This window comes from Lolium perenne, chromosome 2, assembly GCF_019359855.2.
Source record: "Lolium perenne isolate Kyuss_39 chromosome 2, Kyuss_2.0, whole genome shotgun sequence".
In the NCBI taxonomy this organism is placed as follows: domain Eukaryota; kingdom Viridiplantae; phylum Streptophyta; class Magnoliopsida; order Poales; family Poaceae; genus Lolium; species Lolium perenne.
Genome location: NC_067245.2, coordinates 329,628,475 through 329,650,188, shown reverse-complemented (window position 1 = coordinate 329,650,188; position 21,714 = coordinate 329,628,475). Strand labels below are relative to the sequence as shown.

At 43.1% G+C, this 21,714-nt stretch overlaps 3 protein-coding genes across 25 annotated transcripts; 1 reads left to right on the top strand and 2 right to left on the bottom strand.

Moving 5' to 3' along the window:
- Positions 1–289: 289 nt before the first annotated feature.
- Positions 290–14,057, top strand: LOC127337239 (uncharacterized). 23 transcript variants are annotated; one of them, XM_071826866.1, is made up of 30 exons: positions 290–398; positions 855–1,078; positions 1,197–1,302; positions 1,639–1,740; positions 1,844–1,982; positions 2,085–2,235; positions 2,311–2,434; positions 2,604–2,781; positions 2,935–2,963; positions 3,657–3,805; positions 3,881–3,983; positions 4,088–4,183; positions 4,270–4,322; positions 4,441–4,561; positions 4,785–4,847; positions 4,933–4,992; positions 5,106–5,267; positions 5,474–5,544; positions 5,632–5,725; positions 5,839–5,975; positions 6,082–6,162; positions 6,281–6,386; positions 6,667–7,580; positions 8,115–8,188; positions 8,276–9,471; positions 9,617–9,780; positions 10,310–10,497; positions 10,638–10,734; positions 13,283–13,319; positions 13,721–14,057. In XM_071826866.1, the coding sequence occupies exons 2-23, from the start codon at positions 870–872 to the stop codon at positions 6,709–6,711; spliced, it is 2,379 nt and encodes a 792-aa protein (XP_071682967.1). In that variant the 5' UTR covers positions 290–398; positions 855–869; the 3' UTR covers positions 6,712–7,580; positions 8,115–8,188; positions 8,276–9,471; positions 9,617–9,780; positions 10,310–10,497; positions 10,638–10,734; positions 13,283–13,319; positions 13,721–14,057. The 23 variants fall into 23 exon arrangements, with proteins under 23 accessions (XP_071682967.1, XP_071682966.1, XP_071682961.1 ...); XM_071826865.1 differs by having other exon boundaries at positions 8,115–8,192; XM_071826860.1 differs by having other exon boundaries at positions 7,692–8,192.
- A 1,579-nt stretch (positions 14,058–15,636) lies between these two features.
- LOC127330883 (putative F-box/LRR-repeat protein 22) lies at positions 15,637–17,064 on the bottom strand. The gene is made up of 2 exons (XM_051356952.2): positions 16,657–17,064; positions 15,637–16,245 (listed from the first exon to the last, which is right to left on the bottom strand). The coding sequence occupies exons 1-2, from the start codon at positions 17,061–17,063 to the stop codon at positions 15,663–15,665; spliced, it is 990 nt and encodes a 329-aa protein (XP_051212912.2). The 5' UTR covers position 17,064; the 3' UTR covers positions 15,637–15,662.
- Positions 17,065–18,304: 1,240 nt separating this feature from the next.
- On the bottom strand, positions 18,305–20,787 carry LOC127337238 (probable glutathione S-transferase GSTU6). The gene is made up of 2 exons (XM_051364203.2): positions 20,369–20,787; positions 18,305–19,697 (listed from the first exon to the last, which is right to left on the bottom strand). The coding sequence occupies exons 1-2, from the start codon at positions 20,699–20,701 to the stop codon at positions 19,254–19,256; spliced, it is 777 nt and encodes a 258-aa protein (XP_051220163.1). The 5' UTR covers positions 20,702–20,787; the 3' UTR covers positions 18,305–19,253.
- Between the last annotated feature and the right edge of the window lie 927 nt (positions 20,788–21,714).

The window sequence follows — 21,714 nt, the reverse complement described above, 5'->3', positions numbered from 1 at the left end:
CGTCGCCCTGTGCTCCAGTGGGCAGTGACCGCCGTCTTCCCCGCCTTCGGCCACCGCCCTGTGCTCCAGTGGGCAGTGGCCGCCGCTTCCGTCGTCGCCGTCATTTTCTCGCCTCCAGCACACGCTCACACACCGTCGTCACCACCAACGGCGGCCGTCGCCGCGATGCGTCGAGCTGCCTTGAACGTCGCTGCCTCGCCTCAAGCGCCTGTCACTCTCTTTCCTTGCCCCAGGTCTCTACCACCTCTCCTTGCCGCCGCCCGACGCCGCCGCGTCACTCCACCAGCCTGCATGGACGCCCAGGAGGCCGACCCTGGTGGCCCCAAGAAACCACGGCGGTCACTTTCGGCACCGATGATTCTCCTCGACCCAATGCGTGTCCGCGCCAATTGGATTCGGTTGGTTGAATCTCTGTTCTCTGCAAACTGATGTAGTGTAGGAGTAGTTGATATTGGTGATGCGATTCCAGATTAAGATCTGAGCTTTACATATACGTTTGCCCATTTGGATTAGTCTTGTAGAGTTGCAGTCATTGTTTTAGTTCTGAACTTCAGTTATCCCTATTCCAGTCAGTTTACTCCGTTTGGTAAATATCTAAACATTGTTTTCTACTTTGTCTGATACAATCAGTGATTGTTTGGGACAACCCGGTGAGCATCTTGGATTGTTGAATCCTACCTGCACATGAAGCTATTCCTAGGCACTAGCTGAGCGTTCAATCTTATTAATGTGCATGTTTGGTTGTAATTTTGACTAAACTTGGAAGGATCCTTGCAACTCTAAATTATATGATTGAGTACTTTTTTTTGTTGCTCATTAAGATTTGTTGTGCCATATGCATCAAAATAATGCAGGTAACATATCCCCACATGATGGAATGGTTAGAAGGGCTCGGGGTGGAGATGGAGAGATCAGACATGTCGTTCTCAGTGAGTACAAATCATTGTGGCGGACGAGGATGTGAGTGGGGCAATGGCAACGGTATCTCGAGCCTCTTGGCGCAGAAAGCCAACATACTGAAAACCAGTTTTTGGCGCATGGTCTGTGAGATACTCAGGTTCAAGAAAGAGGCTCTGACGTAAGCAGTCCAGTCCATCAGTTCACATGTGCATACATAATACTTCCATTACATATATCTATGCCTTGTGTTCATATATGATAACAATTAATCTGCTTGTCTGATCTTTGGAACGAAGGTACCTGGAGTACCATGAGAATAACCCTGATCTGGACCGTAGCGAGACATTGGGGCAGTTCATTCAGTCGCATGGATATTCCCTCTCATTCCAAGAGGCTTACCTTGTACTGCTTCTAATCTACTTGCTTATGCCTTTTTTCTAGCGTATCGAACAACCCTTTATTTTTGCAAAATCTAACATCATAATTTCTCTACTCAATTTATGATTTTTCATGTGTTTTTGGGCAGTTATGTAAAAACTGTGAAGGGAAACTACAATTTCCTATAGTATGAAACTTTTTGATAGAAAATTCAAATTATTATAAGTAAAATCAGGGCAAACATGGATGGGTATAGGGGGTGGTAAGGCCAGCTGGTTATGTTAGCTTGTCGAAGTTTTTGAGTGTGCAAACACACTGTGTCTCGTTTATGCAGTTTTGAAAAATATATACTTGGTGCAGATTCCGGTCTGCGCAGGCAGTTGGTCATGTTCATCACAAGGTGTTTTGAGCCTCTCGGCTTTCTTCGTGCTGTCATTTTTCCGTAACCATGATCTTCTTCAGGTGCCTAGCAAAACTTTGTATACATGTTCCTTTCCTCTTGCATTTGAATGCTTAATAGTTAATTTGTCTTTGAAAGCTGATGACTATGTCGCTGCACTCTCAGCTGTTTCGTCACGCCCAGTTGCCCACTGTCAAGGCTTGTTCGCAGTCGTATGTAAACAAGGTAAAAGGAGAATTGGAAAGCATGGGCTGTCGAATTAAAACCAGCTGTCTGGTAAAATCTGTTTCAAGTTTTGATGGAGGTACATGCGTTATTGTTTGTTTATTGTTGCCTGTACAAACATTGTGGGTGTCATTATATATATTATTGATCCACTAACTAAAACAATACTCTATCTTGACAGCTGGCTACAGGGTCTTGGAGAATGATGGTTCAGAGGAAACATACGACAGTGTCATCCTTGGGGTCCGTGCACCTAGTTCTCTCAAAGTACTAGGAACTGAAGCTACACATTATGAACTGAAAATTCTAGGTGCCTGTCAGTATGTCCAAAGGTGAAACCTGCCTAGTATTTTCAAATGAACGCATCAATAGAGTTTGATCTCATCTACTAATTGTCTGACACACAGGGACATATACCTCCACTGTGATCAAAATTTGATGCCCCGAAATCTGTCGGCATGGAGCGCCTGGAATTTCCTAGGGGTAACTAGTACCGGGTTTTCTGTTACTTACTGGCTAAACCATATTCAGGTAACTTCCCTACAGCAAGATTTTCATCACGATATAACACGCTGTAGAGCAGGCTGTAGCACAGAATAGCAGCAAAATAGAAGCTTAAGCCTAGCCCCTTCAGCTGTATGAATGGATTACTTAATTATTAACTATGGTATATTTGTTCTTTTTTTTTTTGCACTTCTAGAAAATTGAATCCATCAGGCCTTTCCTCGTGACACTCAACCCCCCTTGTGTTCCGAATCACGTACTGCTTAAATGGTCTACAAGCCTTCCTGTTCCGTCTGTGGCTGCGGCGAAGGCTTATCTTCAGTTTGATCAGATCCAGGGAAAGAGAGGAATATGGTTCTGTGGGGCGTATCAAGGTAATCTGTTTCATGAATTCCAGTTTGTGGATTAGATGTTTGTTACAAATTGCATTTAGATGTATGATATACTTTTACTACATTACTGAACTTAGGTGTGAAATGAGCTAAAGAACATTAGGTCTCAAATGTCTCATCTACCTTGGATCGCAGGTCATGGATTCCATGAAGATGGATTGAAGGTATCTGCATGCACAAGCTGTGCATTTTGTCATTTAGACCTGTCTTGCATTTCCTCTCGGCGAATCTTGTCACCGCTTTCCCATGCCGGAAAGGTGGTCAACAAAGATGGAAAGAGATGATGGCCATGCTCACGCATTGTCGGCCCAATCTCCACAAAGAGAGCGGCAAACTGGATAAGGCATTTGCTGCACGAAAACATCTCATTGTTTATTCCTAGACAGCAGAGATAGAGTGCCCCCATCGAACACCATTGTTGTGAGTTGAGAGCTAACCTGGGCACAACTTACAAGTCATGAGCTGACAAGCCATCTTGATTCTTGCCAAAGATGACAAGGACACAAGTCAGAAACTATGATTAGAGCATTACTAGTTTATTATTCCCATTGCTTAGTGATCAAAGAGTTTGATCCCTGTTTAGAGACATGATGTTCTATTAGACTGTAAACAACTAATCTCTAACAATGCTAAACATACCTAATCCTATCATAACCATAACTAACCATATTCTTGCTTACCTCTAGTAGGCTTATGGCCCAAGCTAGCTACTAGATTTCCAAGCTTCTCCTTTACTCATCTATGGGGGCACCACCCTGACATATATGATTTTAGTTTCAGTGGCATAATTTAGATTTACTATTTGATGAAATAGTTATGTGAGGTATTTTTATGTTGGCCATATTGAATCGATGCAGTCTGGGAGAGCAGCAGCTCAAGGTTTGCTTGGAAAGAAATGTGAGCTTATGCTGAACCCAAAGCAGATGGTTCCATCATGGACCGAGGCTGGGTCACGCCTTGCTGTTGCAAGATTTTTTAACCAATACATAACCATCGGCAACTTGATGTGAGTCCTTGTATGAGTCAATGTACTACGTCGCATCTAATTATGAATATTTTTAACCATGATAGTTTTGTGCAGATTGGTCGAAGAAGGAGGTAGTGTGTTCAGCTTTGGTAAGGCTTGCGACAAATGCCATGTGAAATCTGTCATACGAGTTCATGACCCCTTGTTCTATTGGAAGGTAATCTTCTCTTCTCTTGTTCTGCCTACACTTTTTCATACTACACTGCAATTGCTTCATCCAACCTTCTCATTTGAACTACATGTGTTTATCATGGCTCTCAGGTTACAACAGAAGGGAGCATTGGCTTGGCAGAAGCCTATATTAATGGATGTTACTCTCTTGTTGACAAGAGAGAAGGCCTTCTGAATCTTATCCTGGTAAAACTATACCAAAGTCCACGAGCTTATCGCTAGAGCTATTTCTTCTTCATTTCAGATCAAATCCACGATCCATTTCTTTGCAGATTCTCATCGCTAACAGAGATGCGCGTAGGAACCGCGGCATTGCCAGAAAAGGGTTCTGAAAACTTCATTTCTCAATTAAATTCCTATGAATTCTTTGATAAAAATGACGTGGTACCTGAGAATCTATGCGTTTCTGACTAATCATGTATATGATTTTTTTGGGTGTGCAGGGCTTGGACACCCTTGCATGCAATAGCTAATTTGAAATATGCTAAAAACTTTCTGCGCCATGTCTCGAGGAAGAACACTGCAACACAAACTCGTCGAAATATCTCTCAGCACTATGATCTTGTCAGTACCTATCTCTCTTCTTTTATTATTACATTCCATCTGGATTAAGATACCTAGTTGATTAGGTCAATTGTAATACCATAATTATTGCCGATCTTATTGAGTTGAGATTTTTGTTTTCCGAACATATCAAAAAGATTTGTTATTATTCATTACTTTCCACGCTTTTATAATAACAAACCAAATAGTACTGATAGTTCTGTCTTTTTATATATGTGTGCAGAGTAACGATTTTTTCAAGCTTTTTCTGGATAAATCGATGACTTACTCTTGTGCAATTTTCAAGGTTTGTAAATCTTGTGATTTGTTCTGCAGCTTGTAAATGTTGTAGCGTAATTTTATTAATTCATGGACTAAACTTAAACTGGTAGATGGAGGATGAAAGCTTAGAAGCAGCCCAGCAACGTAAACTTAACCTTCTAATCTCAAAGGTAATACTGCCATATCTCTAGAAATTGTGTCATCATATTGGTTACTAGTTAGAAAATGTTGTGAACATGATCTGATGGTACTTCATTCTTGCAAAATTCATGTTTAACCAAAGGCTAAAGTCGAGGCGGGGCATCATGTTCTTGATATCGGTAGCGGCTGGGGCAGTTTAGCTATACAAGTGGTTAAGCAAACTGGCTGCAAATACACTGGAGTGACTTTGTCAGAGGAGCAGCTTAAATACGCTGAGAAAAAAGTAAAAGAAGCTGGCTTAGAGGTTAGTTCTCTGTTACTCCCTCCTTTACGCAAGACCTGTCCAGTTTACTAGTTTAGCAGTAATTAATCACCATTCCACCATATGTGTTCATTGATAAAGTTTAGTGCGAGTATTTTAGCTTTTTTATCCTCCAGACCTCCACCCTTTACTTGGGTAGGGTGAAAGTGTAGCTAAAAATTCTACTGTCAATTGTTTTTATTTTTTAGGAGCACATAACTTTTCTGCTGTGTGACTACCGTAAAATGCCACCTTGCAAGTATGACGCAATCATAAGCTGGTAAGCATTACTAACACTATTATGGATGCGCACTGTGACTTGGACAATACCCGTGTTTACATATTCCTATTCTGTAAATTAAATCAGCGGTATGATCGAACATGTTGGCCATGAATACATGGACGACTTTTTTGCCATCTGTGAGTCTCACTTGGCTGAAGATGGCATATTGGTCCTCCAGGTTAGTACTGCAGGATAAATATCATTGTCAACACCTAATCCACACAAGTCCTTAGTTAGGTTTACACGATCACAAACTAACCTTTATCTGCAAATACATACTTGTGCGTCCAGTTCATCTCAATTGCAGAGGAACGGTACGAGCAATACAGAAAAAGGCCAGATTTCATAAAAGAATACATATTCCCTGGCGGCTGCCTTCCTTCTTTGGCCCGTGTAATGGCTGCCATGACCTCGGCATCAAGGTTCTGGTACGTTTCACATCAATCGATCGATGTTTGATTAATTGGTTACTTCATGCATGGTCATGGATGGATCTAGGCCGGCTTATTAATTACACTATCCCTAATGTTGTAGCATAGAGCATGTGGAGAATATTGGGCCCCATTACTACACAACTCTGATACACTGGAGGGACAACTTCATTGCCAACAAAGAGTAAGTATATAGTACATTCAATTGAATGCTCTTGTTACAGTTGTGACGATTATACTGTTATGGTTGATTACTCAGTTAGTAGTATTAATTTCTTATCGCTTTCTTTTTCTTGCTGCAGTCAAGTTTTGGCCTTGGGCTTTGATGAAAGGTTCCTCCGTATTTGGGAGTTTTACCTCATATACTCTGCGGCTGGTTTCAAGTCACGAGCAGTTGGAGATTACCAGGTAGATATGTATATATGTGTACATGTACATACGTTATTTCCAGACAGATGGAGATAATTTACTCCCTCTTGTCTTAAAAAGATGACATTATGGAAATCGGCATGGTCTCCTGCTCAAATATAGTAGTCATCAATTTCCACTGTAGCAAATCATAAAACTTGACCGAAAGTGATTTCTTGAGAAAGACCTAAACATGTGATTTTCAAATATCAAATCAAAACATTTTATAAGATATGAATGGTCAAAGTTTTAAACAAAATTTATTGCGTATTGCGTGCAGGTTGTTTTCTCTCGTCCAGGCAACAGGCGGCTAGCCATGTCTTGATGGCTAAAGACATTAAGACAACATATCCTTCTCCGTTCAGCTGTCGAACTGCTACTTCTCGATAGCCTAAGAACTTCTAATAAGTCAATCCCAGAATGGTTCGTTCCCGGCAGCCTAATCACGTGGTTTGGTCATCTATCCTCTAGCTTGTTTTAATCATGCAGTGTTCAGTTCTTCGTGACAGTGTATTGTTATCTTTCAATAAAGATGTACCATGTGTGCATGTGCACGCGTATGCAAGTGCTACATTATATATAGCCTGGTTACTAGAATTTGGGAAATGTATCAACGCAGTGATTCTACATAGGCGTGGGCGTCCCAGCCTTATCCAACGGTGACCAGTACGTCAAGATTCGTGCAGTTGTTTTTGCAATTTGAGCCTGTACATAGTACACAATCACTCCCTTATGGACACGAAGGTGGACATGTCCAACTTGTCTGCCTCTCCCGATTCTCTCTCAACCTCTCCACCTGCCTTATCTTCTCCTGCTGCCACCATCCTCCTCCACCATGGCCGTCCCCAAGCTCGAGCCGACCAGATCCGGCCGCCGCTGGATGAGCTTCTTGCTAGAGACACATCCAGTCCCTGATTTGGAAGAGATCGGCGGCCCTGCTCTTGCCCACCACCGCCATGCTCCGTCGCCAATGTCGATCAGGATGAGATGGTGAACACTCGGGAAGCTCGCCGCCCTCGTGACGCCGCCGCACCTCTTCGCCGGTGGCGTGCGCCCTTGCAAGCTGTAGCCGTCGACTGGAAGAGGAGCGGCAACTGGCGGCCAGAAGTGAGGAGGCGGCGGCCTGTAGGCCGATATTCTCTTCAATTTCTTTCAACCTGGCTTGCTTCCTTTTCCAATTCTTGTTAGTTCTTGGTATGTTCATGGTCTAGTTCGGGATGTATTTCGGTGACTCTTTATCTCTACTATTTAAAAAGACTAAACTGGTTCCTTATTCTGCCATACGTCAAACTTTCGTCGTCTTAGACCTTCCGCTCGCCCGCGTGAAACTACATGGGCTAGGGCGCTAGGCCCACCTCTCGCGGAGACGTCGCGCTCCTTCCTTGACGACCCTAGCCGCCTCTGCCTCCCCCACGCGATCTGGTCCTCCTCCACCCGCGCGATCCCCATCTCGTGCCCGCCTCCACCTCCCTCCACTGCCGCCGTCGTTGTCTATTTCCCATCTTGATGACAGGGGAGGGTTACGGGCGAATTGCTAGAGCCTTCTCTTGAGTCGCCGGAGATAAGAGCGATGATGCGGGCGAATCTTGGGCAAGTTGCTGGATGCGAATCGACCACCGCCCGACTAGCGACTGAGCCCTCGCGGATCGCCTCGCCGATCCAATCCTAAAAGTTGTTATCCTAAGTATATTGGAGATGGGGTTAAGCAGAACGACTTGCTGATGACAGGTCTGAATCTGATGGACAAGACGCTGGCGGCAGTTCGTGGCGCTAGGCTCTCTTCTTTCAAAATCTTGGATGTGGTAGGTACGTTGTGCAGTTATATGCATCAAACTGTAATTCTCTTGGTTCAATATGGAATTCTGAACGTTTTCGTGTTTTTCTTGTAGAATTGATGAATGCAGGACTACAGAAGACAGCCGGTCCGCCAACAACATCCCAGAACACACTGGCATTCTGTTTCATGCCCGATCTCACCGGTTGGTGCATGCCCAATCATCACATTTTTGGCTTACAGAAGTAATTCTTATGAGGAACGTACATAACTAATTCTAAGTTCATTAGACTTTTTGGTCACTAGGTGCTTATTCCTGCCTTTAATTCTATTGCTGTAGTATTATAGATTGGTACAGAAAGGTTAGGAAATGGAATAAGGTTGGTGCATTGCAGTGGTTGTGCGTATGTAAATTTTGGTCATATGCTTTTTACCAGTGCTCTAGCTGAATAAAGGACATTGGCTCCTTCTGCTACTGCCATGGCCCCAGGCTGATGAGCACCAGGCTGATGACCACGTGAACTTGACTATCCATGTGTCTAGGGCTTCGACCGTCTTCTTTTAGCCACGCGATTGTCTTAAATCTGCTTTAAGTTCTGGCAAATGTACCGACTTGAGTGAGGCTATGTGTACTAAAAAAATTTGTTGTTCATATGTTGAAATCAGATATCGGTTGATTTGCTAATTCTTCTCTAGATACGGACCCCCCTCACCACCAAGACACAATTGGAAAAACTGAAATTTTCCAATCTAACATTCAGAACCCTAAATCTAAGCATTTTTGCAGGTTGCCCATGTTTGTGGCCATGCTAATTGCATAGCAGCTAATCAGATGTGCTCTATTGAGTCAGTCGGACACTTACTATATACTCTTGGTTAAGTGACCTTTTCAAGTTCAGTTCTGCATGGATTGGTCACTCAACATGTCTCCAAGTTGTTAACTCACTTGTTTTCAGAATCCTTGTTTGTTGGCAATTTATTAAAATCTAGATTCGTCCCAGTCCGGTATAAGTTTGGCTGATCATTGATACTACTTCTTTGTGTTAACATACTCACTAGAGTGCATTAATTCCAAATTTTGGGATATTATAGGCTATTATTTCTTTTCTGTTGCTCTTGCTCTGCTCACACAATCATGTGGCTATTTAGTTTTCGGCTGCAGTTACAAACATATCAAAGGCACTGTTTAGATTCTTCAGGGAACTTAAGATTTCTAATGCTGAGTTTTGTGCCCTTGCAAGGTTAAAACTTCAATAAGGCTGATGCTATCATTTCCTGAAATGGTTCCATTGGAATGGATCAGCTGCATTGGTAATGATGAGCGAAAGCTGCATTTAGTCCCTGTTTCCTCTAGACTATGTACATATCTCCATAGTCTCTCCTTTTATTTGAGCCATCAGTACCATCAGGTTTGCCTCCTTGATTGTAGTTTTATGAGGTGAAGTTACCGATGCAGGTTTATCAGCACTGGATAATGGAAGGTTCCTGTGCTTGGGAGGGTGCAAAAGAATCAGCAAAAGTGACATCGCTTCATTGCTGTACAGGAGTGGCCCCATCAACAATATTGGCCTCATTGAAGATTCATAAATTATCAAGTATATCAGGCAGTGCTGTCACACGGTAATTTCTAAGCACTACCTCTCATATGACATTTTTGCTCTCAATATTCTTAGTGCATCGGTCACACCAACAATAGGATAAGTACTCCTTTCCATAAATCAAATTGTGTACATGTTTCTCTCATTGCAAACTGTAGCCATTAAATACACCGTGAACTTGTTCATACGGCCGTCGGATTATGATCCAGTTATTGATCATTCAATCGATTAGTTAGTTAGGAACTTTGCTTTGTTGTTATATGGACTATCTATTGAATTTCAAGTTTGTCATCTTCTGTTTCAGGGATTTGTTTAGGTCCTTCTTATCTTGTTTTTTTTTTTTTTGTATTTCCATCTGTATGGTAATCAGTGAGCTGTTGGTTTGATGACCTATGTTAAATCATGCGTGCTGACTATTCTTTGGCATGCCACCAAGGTGAGTAAATGAGTATACCCGAAAATGTTTCAGAAGTTACTTAGTAGAATTCGCCATACTTTTCGCACAATCTTTTCACAACTTAAATATTGATAACGTTCTTTTTTATTTTCAGGTCACATATCGGCATGACTTGCTATTTGGATCCCGGCTCTGGATGAGTGCGGCAGGAGGCCCTTCACTGCTTCTCCGATGGTTGATTCCCTCTGTTTTCCTGCTGCTGATGGAGACGACCGCGTCCAAAGCGTGGACGCCACCAAGTTCTTTGCCATATTCGTTCTCTCGCGCGCTGACCTGAAGCAGGTGAGTGAACCGCTCTGTTGCTACCTCAAGTAGGTTAGTAATTTTGTCATTACGTTGCATCTTAATTGCTATTTTGTGTGTCCCAATTAGAGCATGCATTCAAAACAAATGATGGAGTATCTTTGTTTGGTGCTCTGCAGATGCAGACCCCTCTGTAGCTTGAAAATACTGTACATTGAAAAACTGAAGCCTTTAGAAGTTGCATGCCAGTTCAACGATTTTGCCTCTCCATTACTGGTATAGAATTCTGTTCACAACTTAGTTTCTCTCCATTACATGCATACATTGTCTGAATTCCAAATTGCAGGATTGAGAAATGAAATTGTCACAAACGTTCCTAGATTATTTAATTTTCACAAACGTTCCTAGAAATGAAATTCCTCAACATTATTTAATTGGCTGTAGCAATCTCATGAAAATAAAAAATGTAAAACTAGAGAATGGAGACATGCTTTTAAATGAATTTTCACTCGAATTGTATTATTGGAAAAGAAAAAGGTACGGCAAAGGAAAATATCAGTGGATTTCATGTGCAGCAAGTTGTCAAGTTCAGGTGCCCTGTGCTACTGTCATTTAGGTGTTTGCTTACTGCTACTGGACAAACTACTCATGATTTTCCTTGCATTTCCTGATACTACTTTATACTTGCATTTCCTGATAGTAATTAGATCAACATTAGGTCTCTCCATTTACAGTTAGATGTCGTTGTATAAAAAAACTGAGGCACTATATTTTATTCTTCTATTTGCATTCGTTGGGATTAGGAAAGTTGTTCTTGTTATTGACACACTTACACAATAAAAGTGTCACTAATTGTGTTATGCAAAGATGGCTAACATATGGTGGAAGATCGCTAGATAGGATTAGATAAGAGACATAATGGGTTGAAATAGGTAAAAAGGATAGAAAAAATACAGAGGAAATTGCACATTCCACCACATCCTGTACACTGTGTTGCGCAAACCACCACATCCACGGAATTTTTGCATATTCCACCAAGTCTTGCTATAATGAGTTGCAGAAAGACTAATTCTTGAGTTTAACTTCATTGGCAATAAGATCAAAGTGGACACATTTAACTAACTATCATCAAGTCCAGCAAACTCCCAACTTTAGCCTTCAAACAAATTGTTATGTTTGTTTGAGAATTAAATTTTTTTTAGCTCAGGCTATATGGAGGCTATTTATTTGAACCTTGCAAAATTTAAGTTAAAACATTTCACAAGAATCGAAGAATACCAATGTATAGGCAATATAATAATTTACCCTTGTGTAAATTTTCAGAATGAAATATACTATATTTTAGGCTCACAAAAATAACAAATCTAGATTTTGTCACTCGTGAACAATATTGAGCAATACACAGATATCTCGAGTTTGTTATTTTGTGGGAATTTTGTCATTTTTTCTGAGGGTCAAATACACTATATTTCGTTCTGAAAGTTTACGCAATGATAGAATTCAATATTTTCTAACGTCTGGATATTTTTTCTGGAAATTTTTAATACTTTGAAATCAAAACTTCTTTAAATGAAGGCTTCACCGATCGCCGCACAAGCCAGCAAATCTGGCCACCGTTGCACGCCACGACCACCTAGACTGCCCGCATGCCTGCACTTCCACCACCACTCGACGCACACCACCGCATCCACCTCCATTAGCAGCAGAGCACGGTTTTCACTGGCTGCCTCGTCACCCTAAACTCGTCGTCGACTGGATCTTCACTGCCGGAGATCTGTGTGGGATCCCAAGATCCCCCACCCCAGATCCCAAACGAGGCCGTCCACCTCCAGGGAGGAGGTCGCCGCCACCATGCCCGGGGCCACCGCCCCGGCTTCCATGTGATGCGGGCGAAGCATCCCTTCACGCGGAGGAGGAGGCGCGGGCTTTGCCCGGCGACACCTCCGGCGGCGGCGAGGGGAGAGAGGGGCAGGAGGCCGGTGAGGGGGGGGGGGGGGGGGGGGCTCCCCCGCGTGGCGCGGTGCCGCCACCCAGGGGAGGGAGGGTTAGGTCGGGGCTACTGGCTAAGATCATGATGTTAATATATTGAAGTGTAATGTTTATTGAAGTGTAATGTTTATTGTCTTCTTATATGGCGGCACCATGTAAAAACTATTTGCATGCACTTGGCTAAAACAACGTCGCGTTGTATTTTTGTTGTTAGGCTAGCTATTAATAGGGAATTAGACTTGCTTGCAACTCATTAGAGCAAGACCTGGAATGTGCAAAATTTCCATGAACCTGGTGGTATGTGCAATGCTATGAGCGGGACCTGGTGGAATGTGCAATTTCCTCAAAAAATACATGTTGGTCCTCGAAGGGATGAAAAAGATAAAAATGCCGTGTATAGGATGGGTTATTCAAAAACTAAGTTAAAAAATATCATGATATCTTCCTTCTCTATATTTTTTCCCATGGCAACGCACGGGCATTTTAACTATATAACTAATATGCGATTTCAAAAATTTACGAATACGTTACTCGGTTGGTCGGATAGCTGTCGATCGGCTCATTGGCTGCCGACTAGGCAGGCCATGTGGTCACATCCGTGCACATGCCCGTGCCTTTTGTGTTGGCTGCCCGAGACTCATATCTGGTCGGTTAACATTCAGGCAACCTCTACATTTAGAAGTTTTTGAAATCATGTATTATTTGTAAAATTGATAAAAAAATATTATTTCAATTCTGCTGCACAATCTGTGTCTTACCTTATATTTACCTATTGTATGACTTGATATAGGTCACTCATTTGACAATTACAATCTAACTTTGCACTCCACAACAGGCTATAGTGAGGTACTCCTACAAATAGTGGTTAGAAGGTGCGGTATGTCCATTTAATTTCTTACTGCACTACTGAAAAAATTGACTGCCTACAGTCTAAGTTCCCAATATTTTATCTCGCCTTAGTTGCTAAAATATATTTGTTTTGCTCTGATTGTAATAAAGAGGTGGGTACCATTTGTATCTCTAGATTAGTTGCTTTGTTCCTTTCTACAAGTAGTTAAATATTTGTGTTACAGCACATTGTTGCGTTAGATCTTGACAAGATAATACCAACAGAGAGAAAATGCTAGGCTGGTACAGATCTACACATGAACATGAGTAACTTTTGATTTTGATGCTACATTGTGGCTATGTTGTGATGTAGTTTATTGAAATGAATGCACATCACACTTATTCTCCACGCGCAATAAGTGCTGATGATTTTCTATACTTGCAGAGAGGGCGACAATGTTGCACAGTGGTGTGGTAGCAAAACAGTGACAGAGGTGAAGCTAAGCTGCTGGCGGGAAAGGAGAAGGGTGACAGATGCAACCTTTCCATGCCTTGGTACTTTGGAGCACTGTGTTTTATGTGAGAGAGTGAGTGATGGAGGGAGAGTTGTGAAAAGTCTCTTTGTGTTAGGAAAAAGTGTAATACACAGAGTGTAATCTGGTTGATCGACAATTAAACATGGAGGGTTTGCCACAACTCTCGATGTCATGATACCCATATGGATTTGTAACTCCATTTATGAATAGGTATAAAATATAATTAACATGAAAAATTATGAAACATATCAGAAGTAACCTTTGAAAGAAGTTATGTTGACGATTGAAACGCTGATTAGTAGTATGTTCCTTCATATACCACTAAAAACTTTCTGTGCATTATTTTACATACGTCGGTTGAGAAAAAGTTCTGCGCATGCACATTTAACACACCCAGAACACAGGTGTGGAACTTATAACGCGGAAGAGTAATAAGAAGACGGAAGAGTAATAAGAAGACGTAAAATTGGAGCTACACAGATGCACAACAATGCTAATATTGATATTGTGTTCGATATTATCATGCTGTAGTATATTATAATATTCCTATTTTTTTTTTGAATTTTCTTAATGAGTTGTGAATTATATATGTGCATTGAGAAATGAAATTTTAGGGTCCGTGGCAACGCACGGGCATTTGTACTAGTAGAATTAAATGTCCCTTCCATTCTTTCCTATTTTCCTCGTAACACAATCTGGTCATTTGCTCTTCCATTCTTTTCTATTTCATGGTCCAGCTCGTATGTGTGTTAGAATAGGTCCAGATCCAGCTAAGGTACTGGAAAAAAATTCTGCATTAATACTGTACGAATTTGGTTCAAGGAATCTAAGCATGAAAAATACCACAGATCCGAAATCTGTTACATACAGTTTCTCCGAAAAGTTCTGGCCGAATTTTCCCTGTGGTTATCATTTGCCCAAATTTCTGGTCGGAGTTTTATTTGCTTCCATCTTTTCTTCGTGTGTATGGCTTCCTAAACGAATCGTGGACAAATCCGTGAATTCATGAAAATAGAAGAGCTTTGTTAGAAATGGGGAAGGATGTACAAATGATAGATGATTATAACTCTGAGGTGTTTTGTGTAAAACATGCACGAATCTGGAAGCACGGTGGACGGCCCCAGATAAGACCGGGACACCCACGTATATGTAGAGTTAGATTTTCGGAAATGTATGGATGAAAGTGGTCCCTTGCTTTCATATCTATCAGAAACAGTTGATGTCCTGTTTCTAGTTTCTGATCTATTCTTTTTTTTAGTTAAACGTCGTCACCTTTACTCAAAAGATGATAACATATCCGATTGGACAAGCCCAATCAGGGATTAGTTCAAAGGAAGCTACTTCCGAAACTAAAGATAAAGAATGTTTTGCACAGACACACGTGTTGCCTTATTAGCCTCTATATGAACAAAAGCAAATTATCTGAAGAGTTGAACTGATTTCTCCCATCTCTTTAAACACTTGCCACAGGCCAACTTCTTCCCTTGTCCTGAATGTTATTGCTTTACTATAGCTTGACAATCCATCTCCAAGACCAGCCTCTGGATCCCCTTCTCTGCAAGCAAAAGACCATCCCTAGGGCAGCTCGCTTTGTTTGCTCTGCTTGTTCTTGCAAAATGAAGGAGAATGTCACCCCGACGTCCTTTAATTAATCATATTTCTCCGGAGGATTGTATCTTGCACACAACACAGGAACCCAAGCGAGACATTAAACACCATGAAGAAAGCTATATCCTCTTGGGGGAAATCGCGGCCGAATGAAGCGACAAAACATGTGCATGCGTTTGAGAATAGAAGGCATCACTCAATCAGACACACTCCCATAAAAACATCCCAATCTACCCCATCACATTAGCTCAAGTACCTACACATGCTCTTGATGTCAATAGTTCTTCCGTGCTCTTCATCCATGTCATCGATATCATCACCAAGGTAGTAAGAAAGAGATAGATCGCCATAATCATCGTACGAAGAAAACGGAGAACTGCAACAGCTATCAGGATCGGATGGCAGAAGGTACTCATAGTCATCCACGTTGATCCTGGCTAACTTCGCACCTAGGTTTTCATCCATCTTGATATTCCAGTAATCGCGCATGTTAAGATACTCTAGATGATGGCAGCTGTCGAGGATGGTTGCCAAGCCTTCGTTGTCGAGTTTATCATTGACAATATGCAAGGAACGCAACCCACACATTCTAGCAATTGCACGAGCTTTCCGGTCATCCTTAGGTTCAAAATTCCAGTGGTTGACAAGTCTAAAGTGCTTCAGGCCTGGGCACGCTCCCGCCACAAGTTCGAGAACTTGTGTGCGATTTAAGCACCATGAAAGCTCAAGCTCCTCAAGCAGAGAAAGCTTTTTGATTGTGTTTGCAAACCCTTCGTCGGAGATACAGTAGCAGTTAATGAGATGAAGGCTCTTCAGTAAGGGGGCCCTGCATGATATAATTAGCTCTTTAGTAAAAAACTCTTTCTCTTTGTTGAGCAGAAATGAAGACATGAAATTAACAACGGTCGAATGTAAAAGAGTAGTTCAGTGTGAAGCAGCTCCAAAACGTCATATGCATAAGGCTGATTTCACTTTGTAATTCAGATGAAGCAGAGGAAATACATTTTTCTAGTACTCTCCCCGTTCCAAAATATAAACTGCCAAAATATATCATACTATAACGAACTGTGGCAGTAGTATCCAAACAAATTTAGTTTTTACTGGGGAGCTGGAACAAATATTTTATTCGGCAACTAAATATTTGTTGCAATTTAGCATGAACAACCAAACATTTGGATACGTGGCATCAAACCAGAGGTGGGTTTAGGGGTGAAGAAGAAGAAGTAGAAAACCGTACTGCTCAGCGAGGAGGACGAAGTGGTCATCGTGGAGGTGCTCGCCGAAGAAGGTATGGCACTGCCCCGCGCTGAGCCGCAGGGCAGCCCGCATGATACTCCTGAGGCCGACTGGCCAGTTGAAGGGTGGAATATGATGAAAATCACGCAGGTCAATGCGTCGCCACAGCTCTGGCTCCTCTCGCGCGGCGCGGCGCCAGGAGCGGCACACCGCGGCCACGCCGCCGATGAGGAGCTCCGTCTGGTCCAGCCTGTGGAGGATGCACGAGATCGCGTCCGCGGGCAGCTCGGCCCAGTCCCTCCCACACGGCAGCTCCATGTGCTTGAACACGGAGACGTGAAACGCCGGGGCTTTCCTGGCTCGCCCCCGTCGACTCGCCGGCGGAGGCGGTGATGACGATGACCGCATCATGTGGAGCACGCGGTATCGAGGCAAGGCCGTAACGACTTGGTTTTATAATATGGACTGTGGCGAGCGGTACGTGTGTGGGTCGGTGTCGGTTTCCTCGCAGACGCTTGACGCTTCGTCGATCTGTCCATTGCCAGTTTGCCACGCACAAGTTTTTGTGGGCTAACCTACACCTCTGTAGATCTAATGAACTGGACATCAGCACGTATATATAGTTTTGCCTGTGGCATTTCAAGCCAGAGAAATCATTTGCCGCGTGCCAAAACAGCTTATCATGCTCACGGCGTATCAGAGCTGTTGTATATGCCTTCTTTTCCAGTTCACCCAAAACATGGCAATCGTGGCGGTGAGAGAAAGGCGAGGATGAGTGCATCCATAGCGGCGCGTCGTAGTAAATTACATGTTTTTCGATAAAGGGAATATATTAATATCGAGAAGATACCAATTACACCCAGCCTCTGCAACAACGCACCACCCTAATGGCACTAATGCACACAACCAAAAACAAGAAATGAAAACTAAGAAACAAAAGTCCCGCTACAGTATCTCGGGCCTAACAACAGCAATACATCCACCGCCAAGACAACACCTGAATTACAGACTCTCCAAAAACGACGCCTCCAAGAAGGGAACAGTGCTCAAACACCGTCGTCGCCCGATCAAAGATCTTAGGTTTTCACCCTGAAGATAGTCCCCGCTCTCAAAACAATGCCTCCACCAAGGTCATTGCCAGGCACAACCAATTAAGGCCAGACCTTGGGTTTTCACCCTGAAAGGTAGGACTCTGCACTTTACCTGTGTTGTCGCCCCCACTTTCAGTAAATTACATGTATATTCAACATCAACTGGAACAAGGCAGGTAAGAAAAAATAAAACATGCATCACTCGTACTTTCCGAGGTGGGTTCATCATCAACATCGATGTCCATCTAAAAAATTTACAACAAGGAGCCAAAATTCAGGCACAAGATATTCACATAATGTAGGAATAAAATATGAAAATGTGAGTGACTCACATTATAAGACTTAGCTACAGGATCACCAAAAATGCTACTATCACCATCAGATGATACTTCATCTTCTGAAGATGACGTATCAAAATCCTCCGATATGGAGTCATCAACGTCCATAGTTACTTTTTAATTGTCAATTTCAGAAACCATAGAACCATCCATCTGTCCAAATAAAACTAATATCACTGGCCTAATTAACGGAGCTGTGTAATAGAACCATGTGTACATGCACCAACATAAAAACTTGGCTTGAAATTCATTGTGTAATGCAGATCAACAAAAAATGTCCCAAAAATTGATAAAAATTTGAACAAAAATTAAACCCTAAGCACACATGCAACAGTACATCCTAGAAAGTACATGGAATAAGAATGGAATAACAGTGTGTCACGGAGGGCTAACCTTATGGGTGTCGGTGGCAATCTGGGCAGCCATGGGAAATTGGGATCGGTGGCGCATGACCTCTTGCTCTGCCTTGCAATGGACCGACCTGTATGTCGACCGTGGGCAGACGGAGGGTGGATGACTCAGACGATTGTCGTCGTATCGCTGTCGTGAGGGGAAGGCCAACGATCCACCGTATGCGGGAAGGATAGGAGATCGCCGAGGTAACCGGCCACACCTGCTACGATCGACCGTGGTACGTGGAAATGGCGGTGCTGAGGGGTGGATTGGCTTCAACAAGATCGGAGATGGCCGGGCTGGTGGCTGCAACGAGCTGATCACGATACGTGAGAATGGAAATTGACAACCTACGACAACCCCAAATCGATCCATCCGACGTGAGCCCAAACAAAACCAATACATACATACACCGTATACCCTTTCAATGAGTACAAGGGTACAATCCATATGGATCTTCTGGGGCTAACCTAACCCGACCCGCTATCGTCGGCGGAAGGAGCACGTGCATAATGGTACAGTTATGCAATTGTTGGCTTGTGGGCCTATGGAAGCACTCGCTTTTAACTAATAGAGATACCTTTTTCATTTTAGATACATAGACAAACAAACAAAAAATATACATACATATATCAGTATACGAGTGCACGACTGCACACATGCACATCGGCTTACAATTTATGAGTACTATTTCTCTATATATTCTTGTTTTGCGGATTATTTCTGTATCTATTTTTAGAGAGGCTGTTTCCTCCATTTGGTTTCAAACCTTGGCTCTATAGTACCATCCAACTCATGTAGAATATCATAGTTATAGAAAGGATCGTTATGAACCAAAGAATGGTACCATCAACCATTTTCTGTTGGCCAGAGCGGCGAAGGGACATGGCCATGGCAAAGTCAACCACCTTGGTCACGTCCGGCATAACCGATTGGGCCGCCTTCAGCTCGCAGAAGCGGTCGGTCCATGCGGCCAGGAGCGGTGTCCTGGCGGGGTCGAGTGTCTTGATACCCTGCATGGCGTCCGTGACTTGCACCCACGGAAGAAGGCTGGCGAGCACGACGTCCACATATCCGGCAGCTTTGCCCCCAAAGAATGGCGTGGAATACTCTCTCAGGGCTCCCTCTAGGGCCCTCACCGCGGCGGCCCCTTGATTCTTCCCCTCTGCCTTCTCAATCTCCGTTTTGCCCCATGCCGCCTTGTGCATCGCCTCGATAAGCTGTGTGCACAGACACACAGACGCCACAGATTAGAAAGTAGAACCATGGAAAAATGCCTCCAATATGATAGAATTACCTCGTGGCACCTAGTCTGAATACTGTAGCGCCCCAAAATACGTATTTTCGGACCTCTAAAAAATCAAAAAGAAAATTTCGCATGTAAAGGATGCACGTATGTATATGCGTGTCAAGTTTTATACCCAAATTCGAAAGTATGTAGTCTAGGTAAAAATCACAAGTTCCGGATGAATAGTCTAAAGAAAACTCCCCCCTCCTGAAATTTCTATAACTTAGTGGTCCGATAACCATGTAACTTGAGGCTTGCTTCAATTTCCCCTCCCCCCAACAAAAACTTGAAGGGATAAATTTTCTCGTGTGCCTTCTGCTAAACTAAGTTTAATCGAATTCCGCAGTACGAAGGACACCCGGAAAGAAAGGAAACACAATACTCTCTCCTTCTCAGTTTACTAGTCCTCCCCGTATTTCTAGGTCGTCAATTTGATCTATATAATTTAAATTATATAATGTAAAAATTATATCATTAGAAAATAGAACATCTAAACTTTGTAATGATATAATTTTTATAACATATAACTAATGCTAACTTGGTCAAATTTGTGACCCAGATGTACGTGCACGTCTTATAAACTGTGAGAGAGGGAGTATATACCGTGTCGTCGATGAAGTCCGCCCAATATTGAGCGGCCGCACGCTCGTAGCTGTCGGTGGGGAGGAGGTCAGGGCCGACCCCAGTGAAGACGTCGTCGATGTACTGCAATATGTTGGAGGACTCACAAACAGGCTTGTCGCCGTGGATCATCATCACCGGCTGCTTACCAGGGAGGAGCAGCTCGCCGGTGGTGTTCTCCTTGTTAGGGTCTTGCTCCACGTAGTGGTAGCTGACGCCCTTGAGGCGGAGCGCGAGTCGCACTCGCAGGGTGTGCGGGCTCGCCCACGTCCCCAGCAGCTTCACATCGTCTCCTCCTCCTCCTGCGCCGCCCATCCCTGGTGTCGATCAGCTGAAACTTTGCACAAAATGTTGTGTTCTTGTATCTTGCCTGCACGTACTAGTTGTTGGTGTTTGGTTATTGTGTGACTACTCGGTATATATAGGCGAGCGGAGCAAAATGATCGGCATACAAAGATCGAATGTTTTGCGTGTACATACTATTCGTCGACTTGGAAAAGTAACCAGTTACGACCATATGCAGAGGTGGAAAAATAACCAACCGTGTACAACTCTTTGACTAGTACAAGTACGAGCAAACTTCAGCTAGTCCATAAGTTGGCCTAGAATTGTGCAGTCCGTGAGGTGAAACCGCGTGCCGTACAGCCTTGGAAGCCTGCCCAAGTGAGTGCGGCAAGAACCGTGACGACTATACATGCACCGAATTGACTCTTCAATTTTCTTTCTGCTCTCGAAGTGCCATCTTTTTATAACTTAACTTACATCTGAAATCAAAAGAGGTATAATCACATCAGGAGGTTCAGCTATCCAAACATTTTGGATTGAACCTTTTGGTAACCTATCTAATTCACGAGCTACACAATTCATCTCACGAGGGTTGTATTCAACTGAATTTTCACAAACCCCGTTGAGAAGTGGTAGAAGTCATATTTTTGTTGCAATGCCGTGCGATTAAGCTCCATGTAACATTGTGGTCACCACCTCTGAACAGGCCTGCCTGAGTGCTGCGAAAAATTATTGGGCTCGCTTCAATGTTTAAGGTCCAAACACCAATTTATAACACGCCAATAAGTATTCCCTAGGAGAAAATTGCAAAGCCACCACATCTGGGGCAACTACTACAAAAGACCACTACTATACGGATATTTTGCAAATCGCCACCGGGTAGCCCATTGCAAATAACATTGATTTGTTTGGTTAGCCGTCTTAACTGTTGTTCTGATGCTGGGACCCAACTGCATGGCTGACGTGGCAACAAAGCTTTGTCCTGTTCTCGGCGGTTGTGGCTGCCTTGGCTGGCATTGTGAAGCGCAAGCCGGCAACGAGTA

Bases quoted from the DNA above. Each gene is read 5' to 3' on its own strand.
- LOC127337239 (XM_071826866.1), top strand. From the start codon at position 870: ATGATGGAATGGTTAGAAGGGCTCGGGGTGGAGATGGAGAGATCAGAC. The intron at 1,983-2,084 runs GTACATGCGTTA...CTATCTTGACAG, and splicing joins TGTTTCAAGTTTTGATGGAG to CTGGCTACAGGGTCTTGGAG. The intron at 4,562-4,784 runs GTCAGTACCTAT...ATATGTGTGCAG, and splicing joins TCTCTCAGCACTATGATCTT to AGTAACGATTTTTTCAAGCT.
- LOC127330883 (XM_051356952.2), bottom strand. From the start codon at position 17,063: ATGCGGTCATCGTCATCACCGCCTCCGCCGGCGAGTCGACGGGGGCGA. The intron at 16,246-16,656 runs GTACGGTTTTCT...TATATCATGCAG, and splicing joins TTCGTCCTCCTCGCTGAGCA to GGCCCCCTTACTGAAGAGCC.
- LOC127337238 (XM_051364203.2), bottom strand. From the start codon at position 20,701: ATGGGCGGCGCAGGAGGAGGAGGAGACGATGTGAAGCTGCTGGGGACG. The intron at 19,698-20,368 runs GTATATACTCCC...CTGTGCACACAG, and splicing joins CGGACTTCATCGACGACACG to CTTATCGAGGCGATGCACAA.